This window comes from Ranitomeya imitator, chromosome 2 (assembly GCF_032444005.1).
Source record: "Ranitomeya imitator isolate aRanImi1 chromosome 2, aRanImi1.pri, whole genome shotgun sequence".
NCBI classification, from domain to species: domain Eukaryota; kingdom Metazoa; phylum Chordata; class Amphibia; order Anura; family Dendrobatidae; genus Ranitomeya; species Ranitomeya imitator.
This window is the reverse complement of record NC_091283.1, coordinates 566,635,457-566,654,969: the sequence shown is the minus strand read 5'-3', so window position 1 is coordinate 566,654,969 and position 19,513 is coordinate 566,635,457. Positions and strand designations below refer to the sequence as shown.

At 41.0% G+C, this 19,513-nt stretch overlaps 1 protein-coding gene across 4 annotated transcripts in view; it reads left to right on the top strand.

Annotated features, from left to right (window-relative positions):
- The window catches only part of TNRC6C (trinucleotide repeat containing adaptor 6C), a 569,817-nt gene extending 565,348 nt beyond the window's left edge, over window positions 1-4,469 (top strand). For all 4 annotated transcript variants that reach the window (XM_069752117.1, XM_069752116.1, XM_069752118.1 and 1 more), the window contains 2 exons: window positions 1,978-2,117; window positions 2,487-4,469. In XM_069752117.1, the coding sequence (XP_069608218.1) occupies window positions 1,978-2,117; window positions 2,487-2,847 (501 nt within the window). In that variant the 3' untranslated portion in view covers window positions 2,848-4,469. The remainder of the gene's footprint in view (window positions 1-1,977; window positions 2,118-2,486) is intronic.
- Window positions 4,470-19,513: the final 15,044 nt, after the last annotated feature.

Genomic DNA, 19,513 nt, shown 5'->3' with positions numbered 1-19,513 from the left:
GAAACCATGGGAAACCCCTCAAAAAAAAAAACGCCGGCAGATAAAACTGTCCGAAAACGACACTGGAAACAACTGGAAAAAATGACACAAAACACTGTTCAGGGAAGAAACATGTAACCTGAAAAAAACAAGTGCCTAAGGGTATGTTCACACCGAATTTTTTTTCCAGGCATTTCCAGAGCAGAAACTTTCCAAGGCTCCTATCAAAACTTGGGAGTGAACACACGCTTAACCCCTTAATGACCGCCAATACGTCTTTTAACTGACCTGAGGTATAAGAGAATAGCCTCCCCACACAGATGCAATCCAGTAGCTGTCGGCTGTCCACTATAGCTGACAACTTGCTGCATCAGCCACAATCAGTGTTTGCACCGTCCAACTCTGTTTAACCCCTTAGATACTGCAGTCAATGGTGGCTACATCATTATAAATGGTTAAAAGAGTGTGGGGGCTTCCTCTTTATCCCAATTGGTGCCCTCAGATCATGATTGTGTGGTCCTGATTTTTGCCATGGCAATTCATGACCAAATAGCGACCTTAGAGTCTGACTGCTGTTGTAACCTGTTCAGAAGTTAGCGACATTTAGGTGGTAAAAATGCACATTTTCATTTCTGTCATGCCACTTTGCATTAATTCCTGAAAATTCTGCAGTATGTTGTTTATTCCGCAGCATGTTGTTTATTCCGCAGCATGTTGTTTATTCCGCAGCATGTTTATTCCGCAGAATGTTTATTCTTTGTGCGGATTCCGCAGCGGTTTACACCTGCTCCATAATAGGAATCCGTAGGTGTAAAAACGCATGTGAAAACCGCACAAAAAACGCGGTAAATCCGCAGGTAATCGGTTTATGGTATGACTATCAGGATTAGGCCGTGGTCACACTTGCAAAATACATGCAACCGAACACTCCGGTCTGCGTGCCGGTGGCAGTGCCGGGTATTGAGGTGAGTTTCTCGCATTGCACTCGCAAGTGTGACCCCGGCCTTAAAGGGATAATCATTCAAAGTTTGAAAATTGCTTTTTTACATTTTTGTCAAATTTCTAATATTTTTTGTAGAAATAAACACAAAACATATCAATCTAAATTTACCATTATCATAAAGTATAATGTCCAATCTCCAAACCAATGCGATATGTTGAAGCGTTTCAGATTTATTACCACATAAAATTACACAGGTCAGATTTGAAAAATTGGGCCCGGGGTTAAAAGGACTGTTCAGCTGATTAAGGCTATGTGCGCACGTTGTAGATTCGTGTGCAGTTTTCAATATATCATGGGGTGCGGTTTTTCAAATGGTATAACTTTTGGGGGTTTCTCAATTTATGGGACCCCTAAAGGCACTTCAAACATGGATAGGTACCAAAAAAAATACGTTTTGAAATTTCCTTGAAAAAATGAAAAATTACTGCTACATTTTTAAACCTCATAAAATACAAACAAAATAAAAGAATATTTTATAAATGGTACTGACGCAAAGCAGGCATGTGGTAAATGTTATTCATTAATGTTTTGTTGCGGTGCAACTATCTGGATTAAAGGGAGAATCATTCAAAGTTTGAAAATTGCTAATTTTTTAACATTTTTCTCAAATTTCTGATATTTTTTATAAATAAACACAAAACATAACTACCTAAATTTACCATTGTCATAAAGTATAATGTGCCACGTAAAAACAGTCTCAAAATCACTGGGATTTGTTAAAGAGTCATTGACACGTAAAGTGACACTGGACAGATTTCAAAAATTTGGCTCCGTCACTAAGGGGTAAATATATCTTGCAGTCATAAAATACTTGGATTTTGGGCCGAGGGGGTAATGACGTCTAGTTGTATGGCAGACTGCATAATGACGTCACTAATTAAACTCGTTAAGTGGGACGTTGCATTGGCTCTCTAATTATTGTGTAATAAATAAAAGCTGTTAGTTTTTCCTAGTCTTGTGTTATACAAATCTGATGGCGTTGTCTTACAACACAGATTGATGGTTCGACGCTGAGGACGCTGTGCCTGCAGCATGGCCCGCTAATAACATTCCATCTGAACCTTACTCAAGGCAATGCCGTGGTCAGGTACAGCTCCAAGGAGGAAGCTGCAAAAGCCCAGAAATCCCTACATATGTAAGTGTATGATGATGATGATTATTACTTCTAGTTAGTATTAATGGTTGTTCGTTATTTCTTTGTTACAAGACGTAGGCTGCAGTCAGACATTGGAATCGCTGCAAAAGAAACCGCATCACTTCGCGACCATTTCCGAAAATCAAATATTCTGTCATGAAATCCGTCACCTCCTATCTAAGTCGTGACATAGTCTATCATCACTGAATACAGATAGTACCCATGAATTGGGAGTGATAAATCGGTCCAGGAGGAGAAAGAAGCAGATTTCTCGAAAATATATTACAGAGCTTCTTCTTTGATATATGAACTAAAAATGAAAGCAATGGTTACTCTTTCGATGGCTGATTCTGTGTTTCTTCTGTACAGGTGCGTCCTGAGTAACACTACTATTCTGGCAGAGTTTGCTGGGGAAGAAGAGGTAAATCGTTTCTTGGCACAAGGGCAGTGTTTGCCCCCCACTTCCAGCTGGCAGTCTAACACTGGGAATAGTCAGCCGCGACTGGGTGGAGGTGGCGGCTCTCACAACATGGTGCGCAATGACACCGCCCACTGGAATCCTCCTTGTTTAAGCGGCAAGGGAAGCAATGACCTTCTATGGAGCAGCGTCCCGCAGTACTCCAGCAGTCTGTGGGGCCCGCCTGGATCAGACGATGCGAGGATCATTCGCAGTCCAACACCTCTCAACACTCTGCTACCAGGAGACTTGCTGAGCGGGGAATCCATCTGAAGACATGTTGCACTTAAATGCTATGAATTTCGAAATCATCAGCACGAACTGAAAACTTCAAAACCAATAATATCCAGTCCTTTCCAGTCCGAGCTTTGCGAAGACTTCATCTTCTTCAGACCCAAGTCTTCTCTCCATGCAGTATCTTCTCCTTCTCATCCTCTCCACTGCACCCTTGTGAACTGTTCAGAGAAACAGTATGGGGGCATGGGAGGGAAGGGGAAAGGAAGGGTTCGGGAGAAAAGGGCAAGGGTCTGTCTCTCTTAGTACAAGTGGTCAAGCAATTTTCTTAAGTTTTTAAAGTGTTCAAAGAAGATTAAGAAAAAAAAAATCGATCAACGCTGCTTTTGCTGGGACTTGAAAGTAAGGGCACTTTTCATACGACAGGGCTGGAGAGGGTTGTTTTGAGGGCAGGGGGAATAGTAGGGTGGGATATAGAAGCCTATTTTGAAACAAGCCTTGGTCTTTTATGCACATCAGATGAGGCCCGTAAGTCAGAGGGGCAGAAGCAAGATCTGCATACTCTTGTCGTTCTGTATGAAGTTAATATTGGTACGGAAACAATGGAAGGATGGCTCTAGCTTGACACCCCCCTTGGATCTGCCTATGCACATAACCTTTGTCCAGAGCCTTTACTCCTGCTATTTTCTTTTTTTCATTAGATCCCTCGAAAGCTTCATATCAGTCATTAGATATACTTGAATCCAGCAGATCTCCTCCATATATTGGCTTCTGTCGGGGGTTTGGGGCCTCAGCTATACTGTTTGTGCAAGTGTCTATGCACATTTAAAGGGGCACGTTCCGTGATTTCCAAGAGGCGACGTACAATATAGACGCGTGCACAGGTTCCTTTCCGAAATCCATCCCTCTTTTCTAAATAACTGTTTGCCATCACCTCCCTACTACCCAAAATTCTGTGCACAAACAAAAATATATGAGCAGTTCAGGGGAGGGGCGGGGGGGCAAAGGATTTTTATTGTTTTTGGTTCCTTTTTTTTTTGTTTTTTTGTTTTATTATTGCTTTTCTGCTTTTAGGTCAGTTTTTAAATAGATTTACCTTAGTACTTATATACTTTTATCTTCACCTTTTGACTTTGCACTGAAATTTACAAAGCCGCATTCAGACCTTGCGGATAACCAATTGGTTAAAAATATCTGTATGATCATATATATATATGTATGTGTATGTAGATATATACATACACAGACATATATATATATATTCTCTAAGAGTGTGGAAAGTAGGACAGAGTTAACACGTATCTATGTTTACTCAAGTACTTATTATTTTTAAGAAAAAACGAAAAAAAAAAAAATATTGCCGCGTGCTTATCTCTGAAGAATAACTCACAAACATTTGTCTACCTTTCCAGTGATTCATCTTTGGGGAATAATGCATATTTATGGACTCTTGTATCGATTTGGGGTATTTGCTTTGGCACTTGGACTTACAAACTGGAGCAGCCGCCATGAGCAGATCCCTGAAAGGAACACTGCAGAATGCAGGTTTTGAACTGCGTCTAAATGCAGAAGCCTCTCCTGGCTCTAACCTGTTTACAAAACTCTTCGTTTTACGTTATTCTGTGTTTTCTGCTTTTCTCCAAAAAAACAAGTACAACTTTAAAAGAAAAAAAAAAAAAAGTAAAAAAAAAAAACAAAAAAAAAAAATCCTTCCATTGAATTTCAAAACTCTATTTTCAAATAGCTATTCCTTTACATCTCGGGGAAAGTACCAGTGTTTTTATTAAAGAAAAAAATGAATAACTTTAGCCATTGCTGTGCAACATTTTATTTTTTTTCCCCCCTTTTTTACATTTTTGTCAATTTTTTTTTTTCTGTTGGTGAACGAAAGTAAAAAAAAAAATTATTATTTTTTTTTTAATCACTATCTTGCACATCGTGGATATCTTTCTCAGGCAAATGTGACATTTCCAGAGGAGTAGAACACCACAAAACCATTTCATTGTATTTTTAAGAAAAAAAAAAAGGAAAAAAAAATTTACAAAAAAACAAAAAACAAAAAAGAAAATGTTTTGAAAAAAAAAAATAGATTACCCAGCTTCAAGCACTGAAAATATAAGGGGGAAAGAACTGATGAATATGTATGAGGATGGCAAACAATCCCTGTTTGTAGCAGTTACACACTTACCAAATAATGGACTTCGAAATGTTTCGAGAGTGCTTTATATGTTAACATACTGCTTTATGTTGAATCAAAAAAAAAAGAAATGATGATTTTCTTGGCTTTTTAAATTAGAAAAAAAAGCAAGAGCTGTCGGAAAGGCCTTTATTACGAACACAGCCTGTAATGTAAAGGGAGATTGAATCTTTCCTGTTTCGAGGTTTTTTTTTTTTTCTTTTTTTTTGGGGGGGGGGGGGGGGGAGTGTCCATTTTGGTGTAAATTGAAAGAGCAGGATGGACCTATGAGCAATAGGCTTTAATTGGTTTTGTGGTTTGGATCTCTGCAATGGCTGGTGCCATCTCTTATTTGCTAACATGGCCCATGAATTGTTCTGCCTTGTGGGTCGTTTCAACAGGGTTGGCGTTAAATGCCTTCAGTACCAGCTGGGCCTCCATTCCTCGGGGTACTGGAGCGGCTTATAGGATCCTGATCTATGCACAAGCCAAGTTTGAGACAGAACTACCATTATTTTATTTTAGAAGTTGTGCTAGGTTTTTAATCCAAACTAATTTGTCCTGTGCAAATATTAAATGTCCTTTTCTCGCCCTTCTGGCAAAGCAGATGGGGGGGTGGGGATGACTTCTGACAGTACAACCTGTGTATTGTAACCCCATTGTTCTGTGCATCGAGGGTGGGGTGTATTCATCAGTACTATTGTATGTGTTACTTCATAATGCTACCTCTGTCTGCCATACGCCGCCCCTAGACGGGCGGAGGAACAGACTGTGACATGGGAGGGTGCTCCCCCTCTCATCTTACTTCACAATTAGAATTTGTCTGTTACAGGCACTGGGACAATCCTTAAAATTGTGGCACTCCAAATGGGTCATTAATTTAGAGTTTAGTTTATGCTTCATTTTTTTTTTTTTTTTTTTTTTACTCTTATGTGCATTATGTTGCTGATCTCTCCAGCGCTTACTTGTGCTTTTTTTTTTTTTTTTTTTTTTTTTTTTTAATGTATAAGACAAAAGAAGGTTACATGGTTTACAAAGAAAGCGAGCAGAGTGTCTGACAAGGCTTCTTTCGGTGAAGAATGTGTTTGTTTCACTCTTTTCTGTTGGATGCAATATCGTCCCAAAGATTTTAAAGAGAAAGAAAAGGAAAAAAAAAAAAAAAAAAACGGGAAAAAGTTTTTACTGCCCTTTTATCTCCTAGCTGCAAAAGGGTTAAATGTTAATACACACGTTCTACTGTACGAACAGGTTGTACGACGTAGGCACACAGCAGGAAAGTGCATGACGCTATTGATTGTGTACAAGCAAACGTTAACTGTTCCTGTGTGTGACGTGCAGCAATCTGCAGTTTCCTCTGTACTTGTCTGCAGGAATTCTGTACAAAAAAAATTTTTTTTTTTTTTTAATAACAGCTAACCACTTTTCTGCCAGTGTGAAAACAACGTAGCGCACTACTAATGTATTATATTGTGCCCCTTCCCCTGACAGAAAAGAGGTTAAAGAGCACTTTTTGTCATTTATTGTATTGTGGGGAGTTTAATTAAGAAAAAAAAAAAATTGAATGCAAAAATGCCACTACACAGTGGTTCTCCCACCAGAAGGGTGCCACCAACGCCTGTCACTCTCCACGATAGCTGCCCACTGAGCATTCATTTTACTGACTGGGGGAGAGGTCTTTGTGCAGAAACACAAGGCATTTGAACATTTCTTCCATGTGAAAAGAGTTCTATAAATATATATAAAAGAATATACAATATATAGTATTGAAGGACATGCAAATCTCTCCAAATATGTTACTGAATTTAAAATGAAAAAAAAAAGCAAACAAAAAAACTGTAATTTTTTTTTCTTTTATGTTTGGGTCTTAAAATGTCTGTAACTGAACTTTAAGGACAAGAGGACGTTTGTGGCTTATTAATGTTTTATTTTTTTTTTCTCTCCTAGAATGTGTTTGTTAATGAATTGCACCAAAAGATGCTTTCAAAAAATGTTGAAGCTTCTTAAAAAAAAAAAAAACTTAATAAACTGCAGTTTTGTTTGTTTCGGGGGTTTTGCTTGGTTGCGATTGCCTTTTGTGTGTTACATGGAGCCTTGGCTTCTTACGATTTTCAATGCATCATTAAAGGGCTGCAGGTTTTTTCTACCCCATTTGAGAGCAGCGTAATGTAGGGGCAGAGACCCTTATCCCAGTGATGTATCACTTACCAGGCTGGTTGCTGCAGTGTTGATAAAATCATTCTGCTATCTTCTGCAGATCTACCAGTTCTCTGAATGCTGAGCTCTGTATAACCCCGGACCCACAAATGATTTACAGAATTCTTTGGCAGCTTTCTACCCATCTACAGTGTGCAATCAGTGGCGGGGTTATACAGAGCTTATGAATATGGAGGACTACACGGCAGAAGGTTTAGTAGTGATAATCTCCTGCTGATAAAAGTGATTTTGTCAAAACTACTTTAAGCAACCTAGTAAGTGACACATCATTGAAATTGGGGTCTCTGTCTCTACATCATGCTACTCTCAGATTGTGGTAAAACCTGGTGTCAGATTTCCTTTAATAAAGAAGAACACCAAGTATTTAAATTTTAAAACTGAATTGACCCAATTTTCAGGTAAGGAAATTCCGCTCTGTCACTTCATAATTATCCTTAACAGCTAAAAGAAACACCACTTTCAATTACAGGTTTCAGGTATTTCAGAAGAAAAAGTTTATAATTGCAAGTTTTATTTCTGCAACAAAGCTCATGGGAATATGCCTCTACTGATAAACTTTTTCACTTGCTTGAACTTTAGAATTAGAAATCCACGTCCTAATGGCTGCATAATCCCAAGGGTATGTGCACACTTTGCGGAAAGGTGTGCGGATTTTTCTGCACTGATTTTGGTAAATCTGCAGGAAATTCGCACTGCGGAATTACCGCTGATTTACCTCGGTTTTTCCAGATTGTGTGCGGTTTTATACCTGCGGATTCCTATTTGAGGAGCAGGTGTATACCGCTGCGGAATCCGGATGAAGAATTGACATGCTGCGGAATAAACAATGCGGATTTGGTTTTCCATAGGTTTACATGGTACTGTAAACTCATGGAAAACTGCTGCGAATCCGCAGCGTGTGCACATACCCTAAGTAAACCAGCCTCGTCAGGTTTTGGTGATATATTTAATCAAAAAATGCAAATGATGAAGTATTAAGTTTTTGTTTTTTTTTCTTGTGTTATTTTTTGCTACAAATTCTTCAGAATGGCACATCTAGTTCATGAATTTCACAGAAAATCAAAAATGCTCACTTTTTTTTTGTCCATAACCTTTTTGTGACCTTTTAGAACAAAAAAAAAAAAAAACCTAACTAAGGGATGTATTAAAACTTGACTAGCGCTAGGGGGGATTCATAAGTCTGACTGCAGACTTATGAATCCCCCCTAGCGCTTGCACTGTGTGGCGCTGCGGGGATTCACCGGTTTCTGAGCCGGGACTACAGGGTATGCATTAGTTATACACTCCTGGCCGGATGGCCAGAGCCTGTCTAGTTGGTGTTTCCTCACTCCATACACTTGTATTGAGCAGTGCCGTACTCCAGCTAGTGACACGGTCATCCAGTAGCTGTGGCAGACATAAGAGCACAGCATCGCTCCATACAAATGTATGGAAGCCAGACCGCGCCACTAGCCAGGAGTATGCATAACACATGCATACCCTCTGGTCCCGGATGAGTGAATCCCCGCAGAGCACAATGACACACAGAGTTACTGCAGAATTCTCAATTTGGACTGGACAACATCTTTAACTATAATTGCGGTTGTTTAGTTTCTATTAGGATATCCGTCAAATGCTGGACACTTCAATTAAAACCAGACTCCATTATAGATAAAATGAGACACATTTGATGGTTTTTACATCCGTCATGCAACAACTACAGTTTGCAACAAAACTAATGGTGGTTCTGGTGACATTTTCCTGTACAGATAGTGGTTCTGGTGACGTTTTCGTGTAAGGATGGTGGTTCTTTTGATGTGTTCATGTAACAACGTTTGTTCTGTTGATGTTTTAATCAGCAGAACCATCATCAGTACATGAATACAAAACCAAAATGATCATCAGTACATGAATAGAAATCCAGAACCTACAATAGTACATAATATGGTACCGGAATTATCATCAGAAAATAAATACAACACCAGAACCATCATCAGTACATGTATACATCTACAGAACCACCATAAGTACATGACTAGATCAACAAGCTCATAAAAACAGTTGTAATGTCAAGTCAGGCCCATATACATTTGTATCTCATGAACCTACAACTCCCAGTATGTCTTTAGCAATGGTAAGGAGATGCTGGGAGTTGTTGCCATCAGCATTATTAGACTGCAACCACAGTACTGATGAGACGTAGTCAGTATTAGCATATCAAAAAGTAAATATTTACATCCAGGCACCTTATAGGTGACATATTCTCTGAATCTTTTTTTTTTCCCTTTCATCTCCATTTTGTCCTGGCATGATGGTGATTTTTCACATCTACAGCTTTTCTCTGCAGATTCCCTGTTATCTGCTTTTCTGCAGCAAATCCCAACACAGTGCTCATAAAAATAAGTGCTATTAAAATACATAAATGTGTCCATGCTATGCCCTAAATAAATGTCCTATAGTATATCACATCCACTATGTCTGCTCTTACGAGCTATAACTGCCACACTGTCCGCCCTTATGAACCATGGCCTATACCACAACTTTATGGTTATGTAGTGTAATGTGAAATGTAATTTGTAATGTTATGTGATATAATGTGAATTATGATATGCGTTAGCATTGCCGCATTCTGGGGGTGACTCTTAAGAGGAGACCGAAGAAAAAGGAATAGCGTGATCCAGAGCTTAAGTGACTAAGAGAGTGACCTTCCGGAAACGAGTCCTAGGAGAGTACACCTAGCCATGAGACCCTGAGCTTGTAACACTGACAGGTAACTTGCCCAAACCAGGAGTGTGTGGGACGAGCAAAGCATCTCAGGTGGGAGTCCCAGAGCATCAGGAAAAAAGAGTGCAGAACCACAGAACAAGTAAATGACCCTTGTTAGGACTAGTACTAAAGCTAGGTTGTGGTGAAGTAGTATGAAACCGTGGGTATAGATTGCACTGTTGATTATGATGGAAGGAAAGTGCTTAAAGTTGAAAGGAAATGTCCATAAGACTATACCCGTTATCCCTTATCAAGTTGCCATTTAGTAAAGCGTTTATTTTGAATGGTGGTGTCCCTCATGTTGGTGTAAAACGTCTGGTCCTGGCAAACCTGCAAAAACGGTTACATGCGGCTTCCATGGGCGTAATGTCCTCACAGCACAAGTCCACACACCCAGCCAGGACCTCCACTTTCGTGTAACGTGCAGGAGATGAGCAACCTTGCCCCCACGGCTACTGCCACCCACCACAATAAACACTACCCACATTGCATGCTGCCCCGCTTCATACTGCCCACCATTTTTTCCTCCAAAATGCCACCACTCCTTACACTGTCCTCTTACACAGTATGATGTACCGTATATCCACAATAGTCCCCAATATACACTATACTGCATAGGGGGCTGTGGTGGACATCGTAAAGTCCACCACAGCCCATTATATTGTATGGTCACCACTACAGCCCCCTATATATATAGTATAATGTCCCCTATAGTCTTCTATATAATATCCACCACAGACGCTCTTGTAATGTCAACACGTCCATCCCCTCGTAATATTCCCCACAGTCAGCCCCTATTGTTATAGCCCCTATTGTCAAAAGTAAAATAAGAAAACAAAATGGTTAAACTCTCCTAATGAAGGTTCCCACTATACCTCTCCCCACTTATCTCCTCTTCTGAAGTACAGGACTTGGCACTCAATGGCAGAATGAGGTCACCACATCATGCCATCCGACGTTCCCTGTGTGCGCCGTCTCCTGTACTGTGTGGGAATTTAGAAGAATTGAAGAAAAGACTGGTAAAAGTATTCCATAGTGTGTGTGTAAGAATATATATATATATACAGTTGTGCTCAAAAGTTTACATACCATGGCAGAGTTTTTGCTTTCTTGGATTTTTTCAGAGAGTATGAAAACCCCCAAAAATTTTTCCACTCACAGTTAGTGTTTGGGTGAAGCCATTTATTGTCAAACTACTGTGTTTTCTCTTTTTAAATCATAATGACCCTGATCAAAAGTTTACATACCCCATTTCTTAATACCGTGTATTGCCCCCTTGTATTGCCAAATTTTTAACACTAAGGTTCGAATACAGCTTTAAAGAAGGCTACTGCTTGCGATATAACGCAATTTTATTTCAAAGTACAAAATTAAAGGAATAGTATGATTGAATAGTATGATTGTGTACACTTTTGTATATTTTGAGATACAAAGGTTAAGTACATATAAAATTAAATACATATAATGATTAAGTACATATACTCACATCATCCGTCACAAGGGGCTTTTAAACATCATCCGTCTGGAAAATCAGAGAAGCAACACCAAGACAGAGAACCCCTGGGAAGTTCACAACACTGAACGGGCATCCCCAATTATGCAGATATCACAACACTGTACACGTGTAAGTACAGGTTCACCAGTTTATGCTTCTCAGTCATGTTTCTCTGGCCTTATATAATGATTTGCACTATGTGTAACTTTGGTATCACCCTGCCCTTCAAGTGGCCAGCTTTCAAGATAGGATGAGACCAAGATACCAGTCATACATCAGACAATGAGCCATAAACCCATATATACACAAAAGCCCACAAGGGTTCGATAAAACCACAGTCCGAGGTTAAACCTTAATGTTTTACAATAAGAAACAGAACTGTTTGTGAACTGAAAGGGTTTCAAGTAATAAGTAAACTGTTCTCAAGATTGTGTGTCACTATGAGCATTGTCTCTCTGTCTGAACTGTATGACCAAAAATGCTGATTTAAAATGGTCTGTATGCATTCTGTGTATTTCAATATGAAATCAAAATAGCCATTTTTATATTGACACTACACCTCTCTAACATTAATGACAGCTTGAAGTGTTTTGTGGTAGTTATGGATGAGGTTCTTTATTTTCTCAGATGGTAAAGCTGCCCACTCTTTTTGGCAAAAAGCCTCCAGTTCTGGTAAATTCCTGGGGTGTCTAGCATGAACTGTGCGCTGGAGATCTCCCCAGAGTGGCTCAGTGATATTGAGGTCAGGAGATTGAGATGGCCACTCCAGAACCTTCACCTTGTTCTGCTGTAGCCAATGTCAGGTCAACTTGGCCTTTTGTTTTGCATCGTTGTCATGTTGGAACGTCCAAGTACATCCCATGCGCAGCTTCTGGGCTGATGATTTGCCTCCAGTATTTGCTGATAACATGCTGCATTCAACTTTCCTTCAACTTTGAACAAATTCCCTGTGCCTTTGTAGCTCACACATCCCCAAAACAGCATTAATCCACCTCCGTGCTTTACAGTAGGAATGGTGTTCCTTTCATCATTTGCCTTGTTGACCTCTCTCCAAATGTGACGTTTATGGTTGTGGCCAAAAATGTCAATTTTGGTCTCATCACTCCATATTACCTTGTTCCAGAAGTTTTGAGGCTTGTCTCTGTGCTGTTTTGCGTATTGTAGGTGAGATACGTAGTGGCATTTGCGCAGTAATGTCTGTCTTCTGGCGACTCGACAATGCAGCCCATTTTTCTTTAACCCCTTCCTGACCTGGGACACAGCATATGCGTCATGAAAGTCGGTGCCAGTCCGACTCTGACGCATATGCTGTGTAACAGAATGATCGCGTCCCTGCAGGCCGGGTGAAAGGGTTAACTCCACTTTCGCCCGACCTACAGGGACAGGGGGGGGGCTTCGCAATAGCATCAGCCATGGCTGGAGATCGTGATCTGACCCCCCACCGCCACCGATCTCCCCTCCGGTCCTCTGTCCTGTCCTCCGCTCCCCTCCGTCCTCCTGTCCGCTCCCCCCAGTGTCCGATCACCCCCCCTCATACTTACCGACCTGTGTCCCTCCCAGTGTCCATCCGTCTGTTCGATGGGCGCCGCCATCTTCCAAAATGGCGGGCGCATGCGCAGTGCACCCACCTAATCTGCCGGCCGGCAGATTCGTTCCCTGTACATTTTGATCGCTGTGATACGTTCTATCACACGATCAAAATTTAAAAAAATAGTAAATAACCCCTCCCCCTTTAATTCCCCCCATAGGTAGGAAAAATAATAAAATATAGAAAATATATTTATTTTTCTGTTAGGATTAGGGGTAGGGCTAGGGTTGCACTTGGGGCTAGGGTTGCACTTGGGGCTAGGGTTGCACTTGGGGCTAGGGTTGCACTTGGGGCTAGGGTTGCACTTGGGGCTAGGGTTGCACTTGGGGCTAGGGTTGCACTTGGGGCTAGGGTTGCACTTGGGGCTAGGGTTGCACTTGGGGCTAGGGTTGCACTTGGGGCTAGGGTTGCACTTGGGGCTAGGGTTGCACTTGGGGCTAGGGTTGCACTTGGGGCTAGGGTTGCACTTGGGGCTAGGGTTGCACTTGGGGCTAGGGTTGCACTTGGGGCTAGGGTTGCACTTGGGGCTAGGGTTGCACTTGGGGCTAGGGTTGCACTTGGGGCTAGGGTTGCACTTGGGGTTAGGGTTGCACTTAGGGTTAGGGTTGCACTTAGGGTTAGAATTAGGGCTAGGGTTGGAATTAGGGTTAGAATTAGGCTATGTGCAGATTTGGCTGCGGATCCGCAGCGGATTGGTCACTGCGGATTCGTAGCAGTTTTCCATCAGGTTTTCAGTACCACGTAAACCTATGGAAAACCAAATCCGCTGTGCCCATGGTGCGGAAAGTACAGCGCGGAAACACTGTGTTGTATTTTCCGCAGCATGTCAATTCTTTGTGCGGATTCCGCAGCGTTTTACACCTGCTCCATAATAGGAATCCACAGATGAAATCCACACAAAAAACACTGGAAATCCGTGGTAAATCCGCAGGTAAAGCGCAGTGCGTTTTACTTGCAGATTTCTCAAAAACGGTGCGGAAAAATCCCCACACAAATCCGCAACGTGGGCACATAGCCTTAGGGTTAGGGTTGGAATTAGGGTTAAGATTAGGGTTAGGGGTGTGTTGGGGTTAAGGTTGTGGTTAGGGTTGGGATTAGGGTTAGGGGTGTGTTGGGGTTAGTGTTGGAGTTAAAATTGAGGGGTTTCCACTTTTTAGGCACATCAGGGGGTCTCCAAACGTGACATGGCGCCACCATTGATTCCAGCCAGTCTTGCGTTGAAAAAGTCAAATGGTGCTCTCTCCCTTCCGAGCCCTTCTGACGTGTGCCCAAACGGTGGTTTACCCCCACATATGGGGTATCAGCGTACTCAGGAGAAACAGGACAACAACTTTTGGGGTCAAATTTCTCCTGTTACCCTTGGGAAAATAGGAAATTCCGGGCTAAAAAATCATTTTTGAGGAAATAAAAATTATTTTTTATTTTCATGGCTCTGCGTTATAAACTTTTGTGAAGCACCTGGGGGTTCAAAGTGCTCACTATGCATCTAGATAAGTTCCTTGGGGATCTAGTTTCCAAAATGGGGTCACTTGTGGGGGAGCTCCAATGTTTAGGCACACAGGGGCTCTCCAAACGCGACATGGTGTCCGCTAACGATGGAGATAATTTTCCATTCAAAAAGTAAAATGGTGCTCTTTCCCTTCCGAGCCCTGTCGTGCGCCCAAACAAATTTTAGGATCCATTTTATCCTGTTGCCCATGTGAAAATGAAAAAATTGAGGCTGAAAGAATTTTTTTGTGAATAAAAAATACTTTCATTTTTACAGATCAATTTGTGAAGCACCTGGGGGTTTAAAGTGCTCACTATGCATCTAGATAAGTTCCTTGGGGCGTCTAGTTTCCAAAATGGGATCACTTGTGGGGGAGCTCCAATGTTTAGGCACACAGGGGCTCTCCAAACGCGACATGGTGTCCGCTAAAGAGTGGAGCCAATTTTTCATTCAAAAAGTCAAATGGCGCTACTTCCCTTCCGAGCCCTGTCGTGCGCCCAGTGGTTTACCACCACATATGAGGTATCAGTGTACTCAGGACAAATTGGACAACAACTTTCGTGGTTCAGTTTCTCCTTTTACCATTGGGAAAATAAAAAAATTGTTGCTAAAAGATCATTTTTGTGACTAAAAAGTTAAATGTTCATATTTTCCTTCCATGTTGCTTCTGCTGCTGTGAAGCACCTGAGGGGTTAATAAACTTCTTGAATGTGGTTTTGAGCACCTTGAGGGGTGCAGTTTTTAGAATGGTGTCACTTTTGGGTATTTTCAACCATATAAACCCCTCAAACTGACTTAAAATGTGAGGTGGTCCCTAAAAAAAAAATGGTTTTGTAAATTTCGTTGTAAAAATGAGAAATTGTTGGTCAAATTTTAACCCTTATAACTTCCTAGCAAAAACAAAATTTTGTTTCCAACATTGTGCTGATGTAAAGTAGACATTTGGGAAATGTTATTTATTAACTATTTTGTGTCACATAACTCTCGTTTAACACAATAAAAATTCAAAATGTGAAAATTGCAACATTTTTAAAATTTCCGTTTTTATCACAAATAAACGCAGAATTTATTGACCTAAATTTACCACTAACATGAAGCCCAATATGTCACGAAAAAACAATCTCAGAACCGCTAGGATCCGTTGAAGCATTCTTGAGTTATTACCTCATAAAGGGACACTGGTCAGAATTGCAAAAAACGGCCAGGTCATTAAGGTCAAAATAGGCTGGGTCATGAAGGGGTTAAGTGACCATGGTTTTGTTTTTACAGAGCTCCTGAACGCTGCTGACTGGCATTATCAATTCCTTGGATATCTTTTTGTATCCCTTTCCTGTTTTATACAGTTCAACTACCTTTTCCCGTAGATCCGTTGACAATTCTTTTACTTTCACCATGACTCACAATCCAGAAACGTCAGTGGCTGGATCCCAGAATCTCACTTAGCTTTTATTCTCACACACTGATTACAAGCAACCAGGTCACAGGTGAGGATGTTACCTTTAGTAGCTATTCAAACCAATTTGTGTCAACTTCTGTGCATGTTATCAGGCCAAAATCACCAGGGTATGTAAACTTTTGATCAGGGTCATTTAGATGTTTTGGGTTGTCATTATGATTTAAAAAGAAAAAAACAGTAGTTTGACAATTAATGGCTTCACCCAACCACTAACCATGAGTGGAGAAAAAGCGTTGGTGTTATCATTCATATTCTCTGAAAAAAGGCCAAGAAAGCAAAAATTCTGCAGGGGTATGTAAACTTTTGTGCACAACCGTATGAATGTATAGACCATTATGGAAGAACGAAAGAATTGCAGCACTCACTCGATCCTTATATCCCTATATGAATGTACAGTGGGGAAAATAAGTATTTGATACACTGCCTATTTGGCAAGTTTTTGCACCTACAAAGAATGGAGAGGTCTGTAATTTTTATCGTAGAAGCACTTCAGCTGTGAAAGACAGATTCTTTAAAAAAAAATATCCAGAAAATCATTGTATGATTTTTACATAGTTAATTTGCATATTGTTACATGATATTTGCAAGTATTTGATACAATAGAAAAACAGAACTTTAATATTTGATACAGAAACCATTGTTTGCAAGTACATAGGTCAGACATTTCCTGTAGTTCTTAACCAAGTTTGCACACACTGCAGCAGGGATTTTGGCCCAGTACTCCATACAGATCTTCTCCAGATCTTTCAGGTTTCAGGGCTTTCGCTGGGCAACATTGAGTTTCAGCTCCCTCCAAAGATTTTCTTTTGGGTTCAGGTCTGGAGACTGGTTAGGGCACTCCAGGACCTTAAAGTACTTCTTATAGAGCCATTCCTTAGTTGCCCTGGCTGTGTATTTTGGGTCATTGTCATGCTGGAAGACCCAGCCATGACACATCTTCAATGCTCTTGCTGAGGGAAGGAGCTTGTTGGCCAAAATCTAAGAAAATATGACCCCATCCATCCTCCCTTCAATACGATGCAGTTGTCCTGTCCCTTTTGCTGAAAATCACCCCCAAAGTATGATGCTTCATGGTGGGGACGGTGCTCTTGGGGTTGTACTCATCAGTCTTCCTCCAAACATTGCGAGTGGAGTTGAAACCAAAAAGTTCTATTTTGGTCTCATCTGAACACGACCTTGTCTCAATCCTCCTCTGGATCATCCAAATGGTCATTTACAAACTTCAAACAAGCCTGGACATGTCCTGGCATGAGCAGGGGGACCTTGCATGCCCTGCAGGATTTTAATCCATGACGGCATAGCGTGTTACCAACAGTAATGTTTGAGACTGTGGTCCCAGCTCTCTTATGGTCCTCCCGTGTAGTTCTGGGTTTATTCCTGACCTTTCTCCGAATCATCCTTGCATGGAGCCGCAGATCGAGGTAGATTGACAGTCATCTTGTGTTTCTTCTATTTTCTAATAACTGTGCCAACTGTTGCCTTCTCACCGAGCTGCTTGCCTATTGTCCTGTAGCACATCCCAGTCTTGTGCAGTTATACAATTTTGTCTCTGGTGCTCTTTGGTCTTGATCATGCTGGAGAGATTGGAGTGTGATTGAGTGCGTGGACAGGTGTCTTTTATACAGGTAACGAGTTCAAACAGGTGCAATTAACCCCTTTCTGACATCTGATGTAATAATCCACCCATGTGCCCTGGGCCTATTTGACCAGGGACGGATTATTACATCATCGCGATCGCCCGTGCACCCGGGTGCTGCCCAGACGATAGCCGCCAGGTGTCAGCTGATTCTGATGCACCGCTTCTGGAACTTTAGCCCCCTGAATTTTGCCTTTGATCACGATTGCAGCATTACAAGAACCTGCAGAGGAATGACAGCCCCTCTGCCTTTGGATCAGAGATCCCGCGGAGTGATGCAGGATCCCGATCGTTGCCATGGTGACCTGATGTCGTCATGGTGACATCCGGGTCACCAGAGCTTGGAAAGTTGCTTGAGTATGTGTAGTGCATGACCAGCAACTCTCTCGGTCGGTGCAGAGCTGACAGTTTGAGTAGCATGGGGATGCTGCTGCATCCCCATTTTGTACAAGTGATCAGCCTGCAAAAAATTATAGTCTCATAGTGGGGCAATGTAAAAAAGTTTTAAAAAAATAAATAAATAAATAATGTAAAAATATTTAAACAAAAAAAAGAAAAATAATTTAAAAAATCTAAAAATGCTGTACCTATAAATAAATATTTGCATAAAAAAACAATAAAAGTACACATTTGGTTTTGCTATGCCGGCAGCGACCTGACCTATAAATCTGTCCCACTAGTTAAACCCTTTAGTGAACACCATAAAAAAAGACAAAAAACAATTCTTTATTATCATACCACTGACCAAACATTGAATAAAACGCGATCAAAAAGACAGATATATATAAACATGGTACCACTGAAAACATGATCTTGTCCTGCAAAAAACAAGCCACCATACAGCTCCATCAGCGGAAAAATAAAGTTATAGGTCTCAGAATAAACTAATGCAAAAATATTTATTCTATACAATTGTTTTTGTGTAAAAGCGCCAAAACATAAGCTATATAAATTCGCTATCGCTGTACTCGTACGGACCCAAAGAATAAAACTGCCCTATCAATTTTACCAGCCACAGAATAGCATAAACCTTCCCGCCCTACCAAAAAAAATCCTGAATTGCTGGTTTTTGTTAATTCTGCCTCTCAAAAATCGGAATAGAAAGTAGAAAGCGGTCAAAAAGTCATGTGCCTTAAAATGGCACCAAGTAAAACATCATCTCGTCCCACAAAAGAAAAAAGGCCTCACATAACTCTCTGGGCCAAAATATAGAAAAATGAAAAAAAAAAAGGCCTCACATAACTCTCTGGGCCAAAATATAGAAAAATGATAGCTCTCAAAATATGGTCATGCAAAAACAAATTTTTTGCAATGAAAAGCTTTTTTTAGTGTGTGACAGGAGCCAAACATAAAAACCCCATATAAATGTGGTATCGCTGTAATTGCGCGAACCCAAAGAATAAAGTCACCTAATCACATACCGCATGAGGAATGCCATAACAAATAAAACCAATTCTTCACCTTCTGTTGATTTTTTTTTTTTTCTGCCTCCCAAAGTTCGCAGTAAGGCTCGGTGTACATTTATCCTGCACTCTGCGTTGATGCCAACACCGGCGTTTCCTTGTAAATCTCTGGAATACGTGATTCAGATGGAATATCTGGTGGAAGATTCCCTATGATGAGGCAGATGGAAGCATTGTGGTTGCTGTCTGACCTGTGATCAAGCAGTGTCTGCCCTTTTAGTAGTGCATAAAAGTGCCGTTGGCCACAGTTTTGTGCTCTTCTAAAAAGGACACTGCTGAACAGAGGCCAGACCGGAGTCCAGAGTAACTCTGCTGTCGCATTATAGTGAATGGATCCCAGGGGGGGGGGGCGGGGGGTTCATCTGAATCAGGTCACTCAGATTTAGATGGAAACCCCAAAGTAAGTGCTCGGTGTAGAATGCTGGATAATTGTGATCCCTAAT